Below are 21,905 nucleotides of genomic sequence, written 5' to 3' on the forward strand. Positions count from 1 at the left end.
GGGGGAGGCCAGTGAGGAGAAGGTTGCAGTAGTCGAGGCGGGAGATGATGAGTGCGTGGATGATGATTTTGGTGGCGTCTTGTGAGAGGAAGGGTCGGATGCGGGCGATGTTGCGCAGTTGGAAGCGACAGGCTTGAGCAAGGGATTGGACATGGGGGGCGAAAGAGAGAGATGAGTCGAGGGTGACACCCAGGCAGCGGAGTTGGGTGACAGAGGAGATGGTGGTGTTGTGTGTTTATAAGATTCTATTTGTTTCTTATGTGTTCTTGCTATGCCCTGAGGTGTTGATTACCTTTTTTATAGACACAGTGTCATTATGTATTATTATATTGTTTTTATATTTGTTTTAATAAATTTATATAAGCGTTTAACCTAGCGCTCTTTTCTTTCGATATTTATTTATCTTCTCAATCCTCCCATAACAACTCCTCTGAACACCATCACTGCCCAAGATCTTTCTTCCTTCTTTTAGTAAAAGGATTACAATTTCCTTTACTGCACCCTATGGTACCTTCTCTTTGATCCCACAATTTATGATTAAGTACCTACCTTCTTCTTTTCCTACTCCTCTAGTACATGTTCAACTTGACCCTATCCCCACGCATATAATTCAATCTCTGACTCCTATGCTTATATCAGCTTCAACTAACTTCTGTAATCTTTCTCTGAACTGGTATATTTCCATCCTTATTCGAGCAGTTAATATTCCTTTTCTAAAAAAAAAAAAACTAGTTCTAAACCCAAAAGCTCTCTCAGATAACCATCCAAACTTCCTTGCCCCTGGATCACTTTGAAATAAATTTATACAATACTATTATTATTGCTATCAGTGGCACAGTGCACCACTGTATATCATTGCAAATGTACTGATTTATGTATTGAGATGTATTGATTCCTGAGACAGTATGCCATGTTGGGGGAAATTTGTTTTTGTAACTTTTCTAAAGGAAGACCCATGCTAATTAAACCTTTTTATCTTTGAGTGACCAACACATCTTTTGAGCCGGAATGCACAGCAAAGGGTCATTATCCTTTCATCCTATGTGTCCTGTTAAGCGAGATGGGGAAATTATTTTAATAATGTAAATGCTAGTGATTTGGAAAATCTCAAATTGATCTAAATTGTGTTAAATGTAAATTGCATTACATCCAAGTTTAGAGAATATATTGCATCTTGATGCTAAACATTGAATGTAATATCTCAGACTTTGTGGTGCCAGAAAGGGGCAGAGGGCTGGTTTAACCCCTGCCAACATGTGTGCAAGAAATAGTATATAAAGAGCTGTATTTTAAATTTCAACTGTAGTATACCATATGTACTTCTGGATGATCACTAGTACCTTCAACTATCGCACAGTTGGCACCCGCAAGTCGGCGAGTGTCTGCTGGCAGGTGGCACCAGTAGGAGTGGTCAGTAACAGTCAATTACTGATGGCGAGAAAGCAACTCAGATAAACTGTGTAACATCCCTTCTTCACCAAGACCGGGTGGCAAAGTAAGCCCATCCGGTCACAGACTTGTATACATTCATCCAACATGCTTCCTTTCTTCATACAACATCTAACAACTCTCTTTAGTCAGGTTTTCATTCCCAACATTCCAACAAAGATAGCACTAATTTGTTTCCTGCTAAATCTAATGGTCCTCTTTCTAATACTCCTTAATCTCTATGCTACATTTGGCACTGTTGTCCACTCTGGTCTCTGTTTAGACCTCTACTCTTGGTAATCGAATAAGCTCCTTTGGATTTCAGTATCACCTCTATTTGGATGCCATCCAAATTTATCATCCTTTTCGGATTTTTCACCATCTGTGTTGGCCATTTTATTAAATGTCTTACTGTCATTTTATCTTGAATGTAATCTCACCACTTCAAATTCAATCCTTTAGTAACACACCTACATAGACAATTCGAGGGGGGGGGGGGTTCATAGTGCCTGGAAACCCCCCTCCAAGCCTGGGCACTGTATAATTGAGGTGGTTGGACCCTGCCCCCGCTTCACACGGCTCTGCTTGAAAAGGGAGAGCTGCGTGCACCTAACAGTAGTGCACAGAGCATTTCTCATGTATATTATAGGGATATGAAGAGTTGGAGAGCAGCCAAGCACTGTCTAGTATTATAGCCACGCCCCCATGCATGCTGGTCATGCCCACTGTCGGCGTGGTGTGGAAACCCCCCTCTACAAATCCTGCGTTTGCCCCTGACCTAATATTGATAAGCAATAAAGTACATGCTGGAAATGGAATAAAAGTTGACTTGTTTAGGGATAGAAAGAGTTAATAAGTATTTCTTATCATTGTGCTTTTAGTCTGAATAAGGTCTTGACATTTAAAATGCTAAAGTATGTGATTTCTGTTATTTCTGTAATATGTGTTACATTTTACCTCCTAACTTAGGTTTATAATTTCCGTCTAGCCTTGACAATATGAAATGGTTATTGTTCATGTTTTTGTTGGAAAATGTTTTACATACAAATATGGTTATGCTCCAACAGTTAAGATAAAAAAAATGGTTTTAGATTGGTTCCTAAACATCTGTTTTATGCATGCTTCTGACAGGGTGTGCACATGGCTATAGAAACTGCCATTATCATACTATTTTTCAGCTTTGCATTCTTTTGAAGCTGTAAGTTATGAAATAAAACTCTGACTTCAAAAAGACTTAGGGCTAGATTTACTAAACTGCGGGTTTGAAAAAGTGGGGATGTTGCCTATGGCAACCAATCAGATTCTAGCTGTCATTTTGTAGAAGGTACTAAATAAATGAAAGCTAGAATCTGATTGGTTGCTATAGGCAACATCCCCACTTTTTAAAACCTGCAGCTTAGTAAATCTAGCCCTTAGTTCTTTCCAGAATTAAGCCTTAACAACGCCAGACACAGGATCCTGAGCTCATCCAACACAGAATCAGTAGCTGCAGCCAAACAGCTTCCGGGTTTCATATTGACTGTGACCAACTAACAGCCAATGTGCCAGAGCACCAGTTTTCAAACACCGCACAAGATCTACTGTAGATGTGAAGTATGAAGGAGGCTCAGTTATAACCCCCCACCACACTAAGCAAGTACAAATATGGTGAAGTTAAACTATCTAACAGCCACCCTGCTGAAGATATACAACTGTGAGAACCAGACCATGGAAAAAAGAGGGTTTGCCCCATTGACAGGAGGCTTCAACTTGGATGGTTCTGACTAGGGGTTATGGCTCCTCTTGGACTGATCTTGCATTACTTAATTGTGCCAGTAATTTAATCAAGTAAACCTTCATGTACTTCTTTCACTTTGCTAGCCTGCCGAAAGCAGGGAGATATTGGACTAGATCACTATCATCCTGGTAGAGGAGTGAAGATCGTGGCTCAGCAACCAGGACATCGCTTGGTAACTATAGCTCCATTTAGATAGGGTATTATGCTAGGTTTGAGGCAATGGATCCACAGTGTTTGGTATAAGTGCTATAATCCTGTGTGTTGTTTCTAAGCAATTAAGTACCTTTACCCAGTATTTGCCTAGAAGTTTTACTAGCCACAAGGGGTCTTGGTGTGATAGGTACATAAGGCTCCCTCCTGGCAAACGAGCCTGCTAGAGTGGCATAAAAGTTAAACATTAACCTTAACCTCATACCCATTTCTCCCTTTCTAAACTCTATGGGCCTGGTTAATCAAGGCACACATACTTAGTCTACTGCTGGCCTCTCTAGGTCATCAGTAGCTCCAGCACTGCTGTAAACTATGAAAGAGCAATCATTTATCTTAATGAGCCACGCATGATAGAAACACTAAACCACAAAGTATGGTGGATACTACCCTGCCACTTGCACAAACTAACACTTTTAATACACAAATACAATGATCACCAGTCAGAGTTTACTTACTGACAAGGAACTTGTGTGCTAGTAACCTCCAACGATAGAGGTCACTAGCAGCTCCTAACTTACTACTTTAAGTGGCAGCATCAAGACTGTAAGTAAAACTGGACAAAGAACAGCAGAAAGTCTGCTGCAATGTATACTGGCCATAGGGCTGCTGCATTGTATACTGAACATGGACTTGCTGGCTATAGGGCTGCTGTACTGTATACTGAACATGGGCTTGCTGCATTGTATACTGGCCATAGGGTTGCTGCATTGTATACTGACCATAGGGCTTGCTGCACTGTATACTGAACATGGGCTTGCTGCACTGTATACTGAACATGGGCTTGTGGCATTGTATACTGAACATGGGCTTGCTGCACTGTATACTGAACATGGGCTTGCTGCACTGTATACTGGGCATAGGGCTGCTGCATTGTATACTGAACATGGGATTGCTGCACTGTATACTGACCATAGAGCTGCTGCATTGTATACTGAACATGGTTTGCTGCACTGTATACTGAACAATGGGCTGCTGTATCATATTCTGAGTTTTGGGTCTGCATTACATGGGGCTCTATTATGTAGTGGCATAAGGTAGTGCCTTGTGCTATACATGGTGCTGTTTATTATATTGGTCAGGGACTGTATTTGTTGGTCCTACATGTAACTATCACTTGAGACTGTATAACATACAAGTTATAGTAAGGAATGTTGGTAGGTGTTATTAGGGTTAGTAGGAGACCCTGAGATTTTGAAATTGGCCCCTTAACTATGACAAATATTGCCCCCCCCCATTTTTAAACTACTCTGTACGACTTGATGTTTTCACTTGTACATTATTTTCCCTCAATAATTGACCATATTTGCCTATTTTCTTTAACTCACGCAACAAGTAAAACCTGCCAGAAGACTTACAGAGCTAATGCCCATGCTTAAGTGTAATACTGAGGTTTCAGGTAGACTAAGTGACTACTAATCCAGTTCTCAAACAGGTACAGACTTTAGGATATAGCTGCTTAAGCTCAAGATGATCACTGTACTGGGATGAAGATAATGGTTTGAGAAATACAAATATTTGTGTGTATAAAAAAATTAGAGATGAGCAGGCTCGGATTCCGCTAATCCGAGCCCACCCGAACAGTGCGGATCCGAACGGGATCCGAGCACTGTTCGGATATTTCCGGCGGGCAAAAAATTGAAAACGAGGCTCTGTCGTCCAAGTCTCGCGTCGAATCTCGCGAGGGGTGGGAGGGAGGGCCCAGAACAATTCCATCTTGTACCTCTTTTTTTGGCATTATGTGCTCAAGCTACCTCGGTGCAACCTTTTGGCCTAAAAACAATATTGTGAAGTGTTCAAAATAGACTGGAAATTAGTGGAAATGATTGTTATTGAATCTTATTGAGGTTAATAATAGCGTAGGATTGAAAAAAAAAAAACACAAAACTGGTTTTTAGCACTTTTTATGTTTTTTTCAAAATAAATCCGAATCCAAAACCTTAAATCCGAACCAAAACCTTTCGTCAGGTGTTTTGCGAAACATATCCGAACCCAAAACCTCAAGCAAATCCGAATCCAAAACACGAGACACCAAAAGTGGCCGGTGCACATCCCTAAAAAAAAATACATATATAATTTGTGCACCTTCCAATTGCATGAATAAAAAAAAATTTTTTTCCCATTAAAAAAAAAACCCGAAAAAAATATTTGGAGCTCTTTGATGCACACCATGAAGTTGGAGATGTATTACCCTGGTATTTGCAGATATGGAAAAATGTTGGGAACCTAATAAGTATGGCACCCCTATACACAGTGTTATAAGAATATTACCCAACTGGAGTCTATCCGATAAAGTAAGATATTTAAAAAAATAAACATTCCTTGCCAGAAACAGAAGTTAGTGATAATATCCAGAAGAATATTTATTTTTAGAAGGATTTTTACAGACTGTAACCTGTTTCATATATTGAAGCCCTTGTGTTCTGTAATTGTAAAATCCGTGAAAAGCAAACGTATAAAGTTATAAAAAGATACAATATATAAATACAAGTAGCAAACATGTAACACCATACAGTATTGGGACAATGCAAATTAATGGGATAACTCAATAGGCAGAAATACATTTTTATTAAAGAAATTGGACCAAAAAACAAAAGACACAGAAAATGTAACTACTCTTTCAGGTATAATTTAGGCTTTGTAAATATACACTAAATGCAACAGATACCAGAGTAGTTAGCCAAGGTTTACAATTAACATCTACCAACCATTCAATATCCACCCCCCCCCCCCTCCTCTCTAATTTTTACATTTTTCAAACCTGTGTGGCAGGATGACAGTCAATATGCCCTATACACACATATATTAATTCATAAATTAATATTGGTGATGTTTGCCTAAAGAAAAAGTAGGGACTGCCATGGGATTCAGAGCTGTACGATCTTGTTCATGATTAGTGCCACTTGCCTGCTTGACAGAAACTTTACTTTCTGAGAAAGATATATTACTGATATCTAGGCAGGAGATAGACAGTCCCCAGATTAAATCATTATAATGTATGTATGTATGTAAAACATCAGTGAATTTATGTGGCAAAGCACCTCAAAAAACTGGACAAACATACTAGGAACAACAAATGCAAGGAGAGTAAAAACATTAGGATAGACATCCCAATCACAAAGAATGTACAGCTTGTCATTAGCCATCATATCTGACCTTGCGTTTCTGCTTGACTCCCATTATCTTCCCCTTCTCCTTCTTTATGTAATCGGCATTATAATGGGCAAAAGCATATTCCACCAGGGCTGCGAACACGAAGACATAGCATATCAGGAAGTAGACATCCAGAGCTTTGATGGCGGATGCTCTGGGTAGAGAGGATCGCGCACTGGCCATCAGAGTAGTCATTGTAAGTACAGTGGTTATACCTGGAAAAATAAAAGTAGCAGCTTATGCATGCTATACATTACCCATAACATCTTCTTCATATACTAAGAATTGAAACGAACCTCCCAGGAATTCAAACAATTAGTCTATTGTGGTATAAAGTCATACCTGTTAAAAGTGATACATCTGTATTTTATACTGACTTACATCAGTTCTACAGCCTTTGTATCTACCTCTCCACAGGATTCAAACATAGGCAAAGAACATGTTAATATAGACGATTTATAGACAAAGATGCCAAAAAACACCAATTGAGATGAATTTGTATGTAAATCATGTCCCAAGACATAGAAAACACCACTTGGTGGACACGAGGAAGCACCAGCGCTACAAGTAAACGTTGGAGACTTTCTAGTTCTGATCCTCTAGAGAGCGTTGTGCAGTAATTACAAGAAGATTCAAGAAGACTCCAATACTTGGTAAACAGTCTGGTTCTCCTCAGTGGCAAATAGAAGGAAATAAACAACCAGCCATGAGCTCACTTAGTATATTAGGGCCCTCTAGGGCCCCAAGAGCCTCTGGAATCGATTGTGATAGCGCTACGGCTGCTAATTCGTTGGTTTCCACCATAACCATGATAATTCACACTATGAACATACATCTTGCAGTATCGTGTGACTTCCAACCCACTGCATCAATACAAGAATCTTACCTAGTGATACTCGGGCAGGAACAGCCGACTGACTGATCCAGAATGAAACCCATGACATGGCCACCAGTAAGATGCAGGGAACATAGGACTGAATGATGTACATCCCTCGATTCCTTTTTATCTGGAAGCAAAGAGTCAGTCTGGGGAACTGACCGGCTGAGAAATAAAAAAACATGTCAAACTTTTCCCTGTATCACGGTTATTTAATTATAGTTTCCTATTGGTCCTATAGTGTCTTATTCATGCAATCTGTACTAATGGATAGGAAGAAATAGAAAAACTAAACATACTCCTATAATTTAAACCGTCTACTTGACATTGTGTACAATTCACCTTACCATGTAGGTTTTGAAATGAAAACAGTAAATCTATTGACATTTGAACGTTACAATCATGGTACAGTTAAAGCCTTCTGGATATCGATGTAAAGTTTTCATTTAGGGCTTCCTTCAATTTTTGCATAGTATTATGGATCAATATGTAACACTGCTTAGGAAATGAAAACAAATCATAATATTGTAACATAGGAGAACGATACATAGTTTTGATACCCTATGTAAACCATGGTCTAAGCACCATAAGAACTTTGGCCCAGATGGTCTAAGCTCTCTATTTGAATTTAAGAAGACCTTAACAGGTTGATAATCCCTTTAATGTCTCCTTAACACTTATGGCCTTATTTAAGCTTTAGGAGCAAACCCAGCTAGAGAGTGCTTATTTGCACCTGTACAAACCATATGGCGCGATGTAAGGGGTGCAGATGCATTTTTTTTGCATGCAGGGAAATTACAGCAGCTTTTGCAAGTAGCACTCAAGTACTGGGCAGCTTTACTTTTAAACTGCAATCGAATGAGCGATTTGGAGGCCAAGTCAACACCTTGAACTCTTTGTCATGTGCATTATCCTGCTGAAAGAGGACACCTGATCGGGGAATACCATTGCCATGAAGGGGTGTGCTTGGTCTGCAACTATGTTTAGGTAGGTGGTACGTGTCAAAGTAACATACACATGAATGCCAGGACCCAAGGTTTCCCAGCAGAACATTGCCCAGAGCATCACACTGCCTACACCAGCTTGCCTTCTTCCCATAATGCATCCTGGTGCCATCTCTTCCCCAGGTAAATGATTCACATGAAACCGGTGTTCACATGATGTAAAAGAAAACATCATTCTTCAGACCAGGCCAACTTTTTTCATTGCTTCATGGTCCAGTTCTGGTGCTCATGTGCCCATTGTAGGCACATTCAGTAGGAGACCACATGAGCTCTGACTGGTTCGAGGTGACATAGCCCCATATGCAGCAAGCTGCGATGCGCTCTGTGTTATGAAATCTTTCTATCATAGCCAACATTAACATTTTCAGCAATTTGAGCTCTTCTCGGCCAGACGGGCTAGCCTTCGCTCCCCACCCGCAGCAATGAGCCAGGTGCTATTGTAACGAGACGGCAGCACAGTGGATTAGTGGTTAGCACTTCTGCCTCACAGCGCTGGGGTCATGGGTTCAATTTCCGACCATGGCCTTTGCCTTGAGGAGTTTATATGTTCTCCCCGGTTTGCCTGGATTTCCTCCTGGTGCTCCGGTTTCCTCCCACACTCCAAAAACATACTGATAGGTTTATTGGCTGCTAACAAATTCAGTCTGTGTGTGTGTGTGTGTGTGTGTGTGTGTGTGTGTGTGTATATGTTAGGGAATTTAGACTGTAAGCTCCAATGGGCCAGGGACTGATGTGAATGAGTTCTCTGTACAGCGCTGTGGAATTAGTGGCGCTATGTAAAAATAGTGATGATGATGATAATCAATGTTATTCCCTTCACTTGTCAGTGGTTTTAATGTTGTGGCTGATCGGTGTACATGCAGAGTGCAGCGTAGCGGCAATATGACATCAGCTGAGCTAGGTACTTGGTGGGGGCTGACGATCACACATCAGCCCCCACTGAATGCAGAGCTCAGCACAGCAGGACTGGTGACATAATGTTCACAGAGGAAGAACAACAATCAGGTGCCCATTAACAATACTGCAAACAGAATTAATACTGGTTTGAACACACAAAGCAGCTCCCAATGGCATCACTGAATCCCAGATAAATAGCTACCAAAGAAGTACGGCAGCCCAAAATCGCAGATAGACAATAACACATTAATAAATAAAAGCATGCACAATTTATTTTTAAAGTAAAAATTAAAGATAAAATATCTAGAAGGAAAAAAATACATGGATGTGCTAATTGTTAGGAGATTGTAAATGCTGGAAAAGCATCTAAATAATAGAAACATTGTTATAATAACAGTTACTGTCTATAGGAAAAATCAGCTTAATCTGAAACCGGAGACATCAGCTGTAAAAGTTGTTAATCAGGAACAGTCGTTCCTCTACGTCTTAAACAGACCACCCCAAATTATATTGGTTCTGCACTAACAGGACACTCTAGATGGTAAACTCTTTGGGCCATTTGAGTGATTAAGGAGAGCAAAGCATAAATAAGGAGTAATTTTGCATCTGGGCAAACCCATGTTGCTTTGGAAGGGGGTGGTAAATTTAAAAAGTGGGGACAGATTAAAAAGTTGGGTCGGGCATGTCCTAGATTAACTTTAAATTTTAATGTAAAAATAAAGCTATCAAGTATTTGTGTGCTACATGAAAAAACAGTATTTAATGTATGTGCAAAGTAATAAACTAATTTGCACCCCTATGCATTGGAACATGGTTTGTCCCGAGGAACATTTACTCCTTTTTTTGCCTTACTTTCCTTAATGACTCAGGCCCTTTCTATATAGAGAGGATAGTAGCTGATAAGCTTAAGAAATAAGGTGGAGAATTGCTTTACATATATGTTGATACAAAGTATGCTTCCATATTTTTGAAATATATGTTGTCGTAGCAGTAGTAGTAGTAGTAGTAGTAGTAGTAGTAGTAGTAGTAGTAGTAGTAGTAGTAGTAGCAGCAGCAGTAGTAGTAGTAGTAGCAGTAGTAGTAGCAGCAGTAGTAGCAGTAGTAGTAGTAGCAGTAGCAGTAGTAGCAGTAGCAGTAGCAGTAGCAGTAGTAGTAGTAGCAGTAGTAGCAGTAGTAGTAGTAGTAGTAGTAGTAGTAGTAGTAGCAGCAGTAGTAGCAGCAGTAGCAGTAGTAGTAGTAGTAGTAGTAGCAGTAGTAGCAGTAGTAGTAGTAGCAGTAGCAGTAGTAGTAGTAGTAGTAGTAGTAGTGGGTAATAGATAACAAAGCAGTTTTAAAAATGATTAAAACAACTGCTTAAATAAACGAGGGCTTAGTTAACTGTTATGCAGAGCCGTAGCTGCAGCCAGTCACTGTAAATGTGAGTCTCGCTGAAACACTTGGCATCTCCTGGTAAGCCCAATCAATAGCGGCCAACTGTCAAGTAAATCTGCAATCAGAATCTCCAACAGTCATTAAGCAGTATCCAATTTTAAATTGTGTTACCGCGTTCCTCAGCTAAGTCATGAGGTGCTTTCTGCAGATGATAACGAGCTCTGTCACATACCGGTCATATTTAACCACAGCCCAGCCACTCTTACTCTACTAGCCATCTTTCATTCATAAAATACACATAGCTGTTCTTAGTCGTTAAAAAGTAGCAGCAAGTGCAACAACTATACATTGAAAAGTATAAAATACAAGCAAAACAGCATATTGATACAAAAAAAAATGTACATACAGAAAACATAGACACTTTAAAAATATCAGTTCTGCACATGTGTGATACTAATTTTCTTCTTAGGTAACACACTGCCCTTAATGAATTAGCTCTACATACGCATGAAATCTGATTTATTTCAGTAACACCAGAGCACTACTTAAAACAATCAGCTGATGTTTACAGCTTGTTATGTAATGGCAGTGTCTTACTTAACACCTCTAGTGTTACTGTAACTAAGAGGCGTTACTTAGGGTTGCTAATTTGCATTCAGCATAACTCTTTACCTACGATTGTGCTTAAAGCCACCCCAAATTTCCCTTACTTAAAGCACTTTAGAACAACTAGGGCAAAATTTCTTAACTACAGTCTTCATGCACTCTCAACAGCTCATGTAGGCAGCACGGTGGCTAAGTGGTTAGCACTTCTGCCTCACAGCGCTGGGCTCATGAGTTCAATTCCCGACCATGGCCTTATCTGTGTGGAGTTTGTATGTTCTCCCAGTGTTTGCGTGGGTTTCCTCCGGGTGCTCCGGTTTCCTCCCACTCTCCGAAAACATACTGGTAGGTTAATTGGCTGCTATCCAAATTGATCCTAGCCTCTCTCTGTCTGTGTGTGTATGTTAGGGAATTTAGACTGTAAGCCCAATGGGGCAGGGACTGATGTGAATGACTTCTCTGTACAGCGCCGCGGAATTAGTGGCACTATATAAATAAATGGTGATGATGATGATGTTTGCAGGATTTCTTTAATCATGCACAGGTGACTTAGTCTATTTGGATGGGTTTGTAATTATCCCACCTGTTCCCCAGACAGAGATCCTTACACATGAACTGTTAGGGATGTGTGAGGACTGGAGTTAAGAATTAAGAAACACTGATCTAGGGTAAGGTACAGTATATCTCTGACTAACAACACAACAGCCGTTTTGCTTTAAAGATTTTTTTAACTATACATGTACAACATATTGATCCCTGATGGTTTAGATCTTAGAATGGATTTATATTAAACCTGAGTGCACAAAAAGACAGTTTTATGCTCTGTCCATAGTAGCAGTTCTACAGAGAACTAAAACCACCTTTATGGAATGTTTACGGAATTCGGTTTTAATATAATATGTTGTACTTTGAATGCTCCTCTTCAATCAGTATTGATGTTCTGACCCTCAGGATTAAGAATACACAGAGGGTCATCTATTAAAGGAGAATTTACAGAATTAGTGATACAAAGTGTTATTCTTTACAAGTAATTATCATGAGCACTGAATTTATTACAGGAAATCAACCTATAAATGGAAGTTTTAACCCCTACGCCCCCCCCAAAAAACCAAAATCACCTATTTTTTGATTGTAAATATAGAGCCGGTGAAACTATGAAAGATTGATTTAATAAATTGATCTTGGAAACATTGTTTTCACTGCTTTCTGATTAGGATATTCTAAAAAAATAACAACTTTTTTTTGTGTAATTTATTCCCTCCTGTTGTCTTCCTTCCCCTTGTTCCTGTTCATTTGTTTGTTTCCTGTTTTTGGTATCGCCCTGCAAAACTGTAATATTCAATGTGATTGTTAAAAAATTTTTTTAATGTGCAGTCTTTAACTATTAATTAAAAAACTCCACAAACTGAGATTTTCACATTCATTTCATTGTATCCATTAATTTCAGTGTTGTTTTCCTACCACATCATTAGTGGTTTGTCTTTAAGTAGTTAATTCATTTGTTATCAATTTAATTACTTATAATTGCTCAATACTGAAAGGTTTCAGCTTTCTAATTAATGTAATTGGAATGGAAGTTATCAATATTCATTATAATCATAGAGAATTAACAAAGGATTTAACCAATCAGTTAAAAACGTCTAACTTAAATGCACGATCATTTGGAATGACAAACTCCATAGAAAGAAATGTTCAGATTAATTTCAATGCATCAATTCGTTTCAATAGGGTTTCTATATGTCGCAGATAAGCTAGATATCCCATTGAAATGAATGAACCCATTGAAATGAATGATCCCATTGAAACAAATGAGCCCATTGAAACGAATGAGCCCATTGAAACGAATGAGCCCATTGAAACGAATGAGTCCATTGAAATGAATGGGAACAGCTCCCAGATGTTTTAGACATCACTGGTGAATTAACATTTTCTAAAATAAGTCACTAAAAATTGCTGCAACATAAATTAGAACTTTTTTTTTCTTTTTGCAACATTTTTGTCCGAGTTATATAAGGTTGGAAAATCAAGCTTTAATAGACCACCGTTACGTGGGAATTGCATCCAATATAGAGAATTAGAGAAATTGTACTGTGCATTTGGTCAGTATTTCCAGGGTCAACTCTTTAAAACTTGGTAAATTTAGTGATCGGGGCAAGAGGAACAATGAACAACCAAACTTGTATCTCAGACCCAAGTTTGCATCCAATAATAATATAAATAGTGCTCTTAGTTTCAGAAGTTGTAAAGTGTACATACTGCAAAGCAGACCACGTGACTTTCATACGTTTAGTGGACAATTTAGTTTATTATTTTGCACATAAGTTAAATACTGACTGTTTTTTCATGTAGCACACAAATACTTGATAGTTTTATTTTTAGAATGAAATTTAAAGTTGATCTATAACATGTCCTACCCAAACTATAAATCTGTCCCCACATTTTAAATTTACACCCCTCCAATACAACATGGTATTGCCAAGGTGCAAATTTACTCCTTTTTTGCTTTACTCTCCTTAATGAATCAGACCTAATATGGCAATATGAGAATTATTTTCTATGTTCCTTTATTTGGAGAATTGTTTGTATTGTCCATTTAAATAAAGTTTTTTAAAAAGGAAAGTATTTAGGTATTGCTATATACCTCTCTTATTAATAAGAAAAAGCTTTTCTCTTTTTCTTACTTTTGCAAGAAAAGTATCAAAGGTAAACTGTTGATCTGTTTTCTTCTGCAGTACACCCCGCTGATCTAATGAATATCTGGCTGCTGATCAGTTGAATAACAACCAGCTTGGGATATTGATTGCAAAGAGTGATATTTACAATTTTAGGAGAAGTCTGACAAGAGAAGTTAGACTTACTTCTTGCATGCCAAAACATATACTTGAAAGAAAACCAGTGTTAGGGGTGGAATACTGTGTTTCTGTGCTCTTTTTTTTAAGAGTATTTACTCCCATTTTGTGACCAACAGTGCATCAGCCCCTATGTATATCCATACATACATACTATATACTCACACAAAACAGATGCAGATAGATATACAGGGGTGCACGGGGCGACAAAAAAAAAAAAAAAAGACAACCCGAGAGAGAGCTGCTCAGCAGCTCCGTTTAGTCAGATCTGTCCTATACAGCAGCCGCGGCGCTGTCTAAGAAGCGTCCGCGGCGGTGCTGTATACACTACAGCACCGCCGCGGACGCTTCTTTGACAGCGCCACGGCTGCTGTATAGGACAGTGGCCACTTAGTTAGCGCAGGGGGGGGGGTTCTAGAGACTCAGAAACCCCCCCTGCGTGCGCCACTGATATACAGACATATAAAAAGACAAACTTATACAGTGATATATAGGCACGAATGAACACAGATTTACATTCACTAAAGGACCAACCAGAGCACAATTTAATATTTAGTCAATATAACCAACTTGAATAAATGTTACCAATGAAGTAGAGAGAAAGAAAGAATGTATATTGGGGCACTCCAATGAGGGGATATTTATAAAATATAACTTTTATTGATGTACATTAAAAATAGGGGTAGAGAGCGAAATATTTAAAATAACATATAACAAACAGTGATACATACACTTTAAAAATGCAAACTAAGTTGCAAGAGCTCCTACTGTCATATATAAAACAACAGTTGTATGTGCACAGACTTCAATAAGTCATAGGGCAGAATGGTCAAAATAAACCTAGATGAAAAACTGTTGTTAGTACTGCCTATTGATATTCCATATATATGCGCGCCAGACCTCAAAAAGTGCCATCTGTATTAGATGCAAAAAAATAAGCATTTAACCAAAGTGTCTCCGTTGTAATAATAAGAGACTATCTTATGGAAAACACCACAAATGAGGTCAGCGGTAATTCCCCCCCTGATCGCGGGATTTTGTGATAAGTTCCCTGCCTATGATAACTGGGGAGCGATCAGGAAGATAATAGGTCCAAATTGACATGAGGCAGAAAAAGAAAGTAGGAGCCCTGAAACGCCAACGCGCGTTTCGCTCGGCTGCTTTCTCAAGGCTGAGTACGGGAGGCAAATGACAGCTCTTATATACTGCTGGTTTGTAAGTGTGTCCAATCACATGATGATCTGCACCAATCCAACACTTGTATCCATGAATACATCACATGTCACGTTAAAGCCAATTAGCGTATTTCTAAAGCATTGATTGACATAGGTGTTAGCGAGTAGAATGAATGAGATCTCGCAATTCACTTATGTTAGAGAGTTACAATGTTTGATAATCTCTGATGTGTGAAAATGAGTCATACAGAGATTTATAAAATACGAAAAGCACTAATCCCATTATGCGCTGCAGTTGCAAGAGACAAGTGTACTGGTCTCAGCGACTCCTAATCATAGGGATAATAAATCGTCATCCATAATGTAATGTTCATAATTATCTTTTAAAATTTGTTAATGTTTAACTTCTATAGAGAAAAAGATTTCAATTATTTAAATACAGATCTGATATTCAAAATAGGTATAACAGTATTCACTGTCATATCCTAATGGTTGCCGTGGTTTAAGACAGTACCTTATAAGGTACCTATCAGTACATTCAATCAGCAGGTCCCATGTATTAGTATCAATTAGTTAAGTGGAATTATGAATGGATAGAGTCATCAATCAACTTCCAAATAAGTAACATTCAATTTTATTTTATTTCTATTGGAAATTTCTATATAAGATTATTTGTAATTTATTGTAATACTTATTTGTGTGATTTTTGGTGGCTGTTCCATAAGTAACAACCACAAGATGTAGTTTACACATGAGAGATTTTACATTATTTTACATTTATCATAGGATATGCTCGATGTTTAAAGGACCATATTGGTATAGAATTTTGATATCTCCAAATCAGAAAAGGAGTGGGAATGTTTTGTAGTAGTAGATGGTATTATACAGGACCTTAGTACTAGAATTAGATATATTTCTAAAGAAAAGAGGTAAAACTATTATAGTCATTGAGACCATTGGGAATCATGGTCCCCATGAGAAAGATTTTTCTCGTCTCTCTTTTATAAAGTTCTTTTTGAATATCACCACCTCGAATCCCAAGTTGGACACTTTCCATCGCAAAGGCTTTTAGAAATTTTGGATTACTCGCATGGTGAGTCAAAAAATGTTTTGCCACTGTGGTAATGGGTTTAAAATTTTTTTGATCTCTGAGGCCATTTTTGATATTGCAGATATGCTTTGATAATCTTTTTTTGAAAGGTCGAGTTGTCATTCCAATGTACAGTTTAGAACATGGACAAGAAAGGCAATAAATAATGCCCATAGATTTACAATTAAGAAAATTATCTATATGCCACACTTTTCCAAATTTATCTGTATAATACTTAGTCTGTATCATGTATTGGCAATAGTTGCAAGTGCCACATTTAAAAAATCCCTTCGGTTTCTTGTTTGTTATTTGATTTTTTTGTAAATGACTATGGACTAGTTTATCTTTCAAACTACTGGTTCTTCTCCAACTAAAGGAGATATGTTTGTCTAATTCTGTTCCCAGATCTTTATCAGAAAGCAAGATATGCCAGTGTTTTTGGAAAATAGTCTGTAAATGTCGCCATTCTGCGCAAAATGTACCAACCATACGAATCTTTGAGGTTTCTTTCTCTTTTTTCAAATTATTTTTAGGATAGATAAGTGATTCTCTATCTCTTTGAGAAACAATTTTTGTGGCTTTTTTAAGGCTCTTGTTGCTATAACCCCTATTTTTAAGCCTTATTGTAAGTTCATTTGCTCTTTTTTCAAACGTGGGATTATCCGAACAATTTCTTTTAATTCTCAGGAGTTCCCCCTTAGGGATACCCCGGATAACCGGTGGAAAGTGAGCACTGGTATGATGTAGAATAGTATTAGTGGCAGTCTCCTTTCTATAAATATCACTCCTAAGTAATCCCTCATCCGTCTTATAAATTGTTAGATCTAGAAAGTTGATCTTATCTATGTTAATTTCTGATGTTAGTTTTAAATTAAGATCATTATTGTTGAGGATGGTTGTGAAGATATCAAAGTGATCAGTATCCCCATCCCATAGGATGAGGACATCGTCAATATATCTCAGCCACATGATTACATGATTGGTGAATTCTTCGTTTTTTTCCGTAAAGACGTATTCTTTCTCCCACCAGCCTAGGAACAGATTTGCATACGATGGTGCACAAACTGTCCCCATCGCCGTCCCTCTGATCTGTAAGTAAAAGCCTTCATTGTACACAAAGTAATTTTTATTTAGAATAAATTGGAGGAGTGTTATTACAAAATCATTTTTGTCATGATTGAGGTCCATATTTAGGAAGTAGCGGACAGCCTTAAGGCCTTGTTCATGCCCAATATTGGTATAAAGCGACTCTACGTCATATGATGCTAATTTAACATTGGGACCCACTACTATGTCCTGTATTTTAGTAAGGACATCCAGGGTATCCCTAATGTATGACGGTAGACTTACTACATAAGGCCGCATGTAGAAATCTACAAATTTGCTGGCATTTTCCAATAAACTTCCAATTCCGGAGATGATGGGCCTCCCCGGAGGATTTGTTTCATTTTTATGTACTTTGGGTAAAATATAAATCGTTGGTATCTTAGGATTTTTGATTTCCAAAAAATCAAATTCCATTTGTGTAATTATACCATTTTGTAGTGCAGATTTGATAATGCCAAGATATGTACCTAAAAAATTAGAGGTGGGATTGAAAATTAGCCGCTGATAGCACTGTTTGTTATTGAGTTGACGCTCAATCTCACTCATATATTTATCTCTGGGCCATAGAACGATATTGCCACCCTTATCCGATGGTTTGATGATAATATCCTGCCAACTATCTATTTCCTTTAGTGCTTCAGTCTCACAGGGACTTAAATTCTTTTTGTAGCCCTGTTTATGATTTTTTCGAAAAAAGAGATCAAGATCTCTAGAGACTAAATCAGAATAAACTTTTATTTGGGGGCATATCGTGATGTCTGGAAAAAACGACGATTTCTTTTTAAATGTTGGTTTCATAATTTTATTGAGTTCCATATTGGGAGGACCTATTTGTAAGGTATTATCTTGGAGATCCTCCAAAATTGTAAGAGCCTGCTGATCTTCAGCAGTATTAATGTCAATGCCAGATAAAGGCAAATTTATGCTGTCATTTGTCAATGATGTAGATTGTTGAGAACCCGTACATACAATGTTAATGTCCACTTTTTCTTGTTTTTTAGATTTATAAAATTTCTTGAGGAGTAATTTTCTAACAAATAGGTTCAGATCTTTTTCCCATTCAAAGGGATCCATGTTTTTAGTAGGTGAAAAAGATAGGCCTTTACTCAAAAGGTTTATGTGTTTTGGTTGAAGTATCCTATCCGATAGATTAATAATTCGAAAATTGGCATCTAGGTCTTGTGTTTCCTTTGACTGCGGCGATACACCACGTTTTCCTGCATATTTGTTCTGTTTCGCCAATTTTTTGCTCCCCCTCCGTATTTTCTTGTATTTATAATTCCTTTGCCCATAGGCATAGCCTCTTTCCCTAAAAAATCTTGGTAAGAGGAGTCTCTACTGGATATTGAATTTGAAGAATTATCGACCTCTATGGAATCTGATTCACTGGCCGAGATGGATGTATTAGGTCTCCGTGTTTTCCATCCACCCCTTTTGAAGACTTGTTTAGAGGCATAGTCTTTTTGATCACGAATAAATTTATTTTTCTTTTTAAAGATAATTTGTTTTTCCAGATTGTCAAGATCACATTTCATTTTTTCATAGGCTTTTTGAAAGTTATCAAGGTCATCAAATTCTTTTAATTTTTCACCCAAAGAAGAGATCTCATTATTATAGCGTTCTAACATGATGGTATCGTGTCTAACTAAGATGTTTATTAGTTTCTCTGCACAGTTGGTTAGAGCTGATTCCCATTCTTTAGTTAGATCATCAGAAGCAAGGTCAAAAGCAGGGTGTATTTTTGGTCTCAGACCTCGTGGTATCATGCATTGGCGAGTATAATTTTCAAACATGGTTTTATTCCAGTGTGTTTTAATCTGTTTTGACATTGTTAGTTTGAGATCATTTAGATATTCTGACCAGTTTTTTGATTCTAAATCTGGTCCCACTATATCAGTTAGGAAGTTAAAATCCTCGTTATTTAACATTTTTTGTCGTCTGATATCTAAATCATTACAAATACTAAAAGTGGACATGTTGTTTAATCTACCCCTAAGAAAAGAGAGAGTATAGGAGATTATATTCAAGTTACTGGGTAAAATACCCTATAGTTAATTATATCTGTGCTGGTGATAATGAGAAGGATGAAAATAATTACATCCTAAAGCAAATTGAAAACAAAAGAGGTATACCACCGCACCAGATAGCATGTAATATAGATTGGTCTCCTTCAAAAATATATAAATGTTGTATAACAAACCTGGGGTACATAAAGCGATATACCAACCAGGGGGTGCACCCTACATAATATAAATTGTACCAATGAAGTAGAGAGAAAGAAAGAATGTATATTGGGGCACTCCAATGAGGGGATATTTATAAAATATAACTTTTATTGATGTACATTAAAAATAGGGGTAGAGAGCGAAATATTTAAAATAACATATAACAAACAGTGATACATACACTTTAAAAATGCAAACTAAGTTGCAAGAGCTCCTACTGTCATATATAAAACAACAGTTGTATGTGCACAGACTTCAATAAGTCATAGGGCAGAATGGTCAAAATAAACCTAGATGAAAAACTGTTGTTAGTACTGCCTATTGATATTCCATATATATGCGCGCCAGACCTCAAAAAGTGCCATCTGTATTAGATGCAAAAAAAATAAGCATTTAACCAAAGTGTCTCCGTTGTAATAATAAGAGACTATCTTATGGAAAACACCACAAATGAGGTCAGCGGTAATTCCCCCCCTGATCGCGGGATTTTGTGATAAGTTCCCTGCCTATGATAACTGGGGAGCGATCAGGAAGATAATAGGTCCAAATTGACATGAGGCAGAAAAAGAAAGTAGGAGCCCTGAAACGCCAACGCGCGTTTCGCTCGGCTGCTTTCTCAAGGCTGAGTACGGGAGGCAAATGACAGCTCTTATATACTGCTGGTTTGTAAGTGTGTCCAATCACATGATGATCTGCACCAATCCAACACTTGTATCCATGAATACATCACATGTCACGTTAAAGCCAATTAGCGTATTTCTAAAGCATTGATTGACATAGGTGTTAGCGAGTAGAATGAATGAGATCTCGCAATTCACTTATGTTAGAGAGTATGTTTGATAATCTCTGATGTGTGAAAATGAGTCATACAGAGATTTATAAAATACGAAAAGCACTAATCCCATTATGCGCTGCAGTTGCAAGAGACAAGTGTACTGGTCTCAGCGACTCCTAATCATAGGGATAATAAATCGTCATCCATAATGTAATGTTCATAATTATCTTTTAAAATTTGTTAATGTTTAACTTCTATAGAGAAAAAGATTTCAATTATTTAAATACAGATCTGATATTCAAAATAGGTATAACAGTATTCACTGTCATATCCTAATGGTTGCCGTGGTTTAAGACAGTACCTTATAAGGTACCTATCAGTACATTCAATCAGCAGGTCCCATGTATTAGTATCAATTAGTTAAGTGGAATTATGAATGGATAGAGTCATCAATCAACTTCCAAATAAGTAACATTCAATTTTATTTTATTTCTATTGGAAATTTCTATATAAGATTATTTGTAATTTATTGTAATACTTATTTGTGTGATTTTTGGTGGCTGTTCCATAAGTAACAACCACAAGATGTAGTTTACACATGAGAGATTTTACATTATTTTACATTTATCATAGGATATGCTCGATGTTTAAAGGACTATATTGGTATAGAATTTTGATATCTCCAAATCAGAAAAGGAGTGGGAATGTTTTGTAGTAGTAGATGGTATTATACAGGACCTTAGTACTAGAATTAGATATATTTCTAAAGAAAAGAGGTAAAACTATTATAGTCATTGAGACCATTGGGAATCATGGTCCCCATGAGAAAGATTTTTCTCGTCTCTCTTTTATAAAGTTCTTTTTGAATATCACCACCTCGAATCCCAAGTTGGACACTTTCCATCGCAAAGGCTTTTAGAAATTTTGGATTACTCGCATGGTGAGTCAAAAAATGTTTTGCCACTGTGGTAATGGGTTTAAAATTTTTTTGATCTCTGAGGCCATTTTTGATATTGCAGATATGCTCTGATAATCTTTTTTTGAAAGGTCGAGTTGTCATTCCAATGTACAGTTTAGAACATGGACAAGAAAGGCAATAAATAATGCCCATAGATTTACAATTAAGAAAATTATCTATATGCCACACTTTTCCAAATTTATCTGTATAATACTTAGTCTGTATCATGTATTGGCAATAGTTGCAAGTGCCACATTTAAAAAATCCCTTCGGTTTCTTGTTTGTTATTTGATTTTTTTGTAAATGACTATGGACTAGTTTATCTTTCAAACTACTGGTTCTTCTCCAACTAAAGGAGATATGTTTGTCTAATTCTGTTCCCAGATCTTTATCAGAAAGCAAGATATGC

General features: G+C 37.5%; 1 protein-coding gene across 1 annotated transcript in view; it reads right to left on the reverse strand.

Moving 5' to 3' along the window:
- Window positions 1-21,905, reverse strand: part of GABRD (gamma-aminobutyric acid type A receptor subunit delta) — a 58,298-nt gene that overhangs the window by 3,337 nt on the left and 33,056 nt on the right. The window contains exons 7-8 of the mRNA XM_075190818.1: window positions 7,452-7,607; window positions 6,569-6,780 (exon numbers count right to left, since the gene is read on the reverse strand). Of these exons, the coding sequence (XP_075046919.1) occupies window positions 6,569-6,780; window positions 7,452-7,607 (368 nt within the window). The remainder of the gene's footprint in view (window positions 1-6,568; window positions 6,781-7,451; window positions 7,608-21,905) is intronic.

This window comes from Mixophyes fleayi, chromosome 11, assembly GCF_038048845.1.
Source record: "Mixophyes fleayi isolate aMixFle1 chromosome 11, aMixFle1.hap1, whole genome shotgun sequence".
Lineage (NCBI taxonomy): Eukaryota > Metazoa > Chordata > Amphibia > Anura > Limnodynastidae > Mixophyes > Mixophyes fleayi.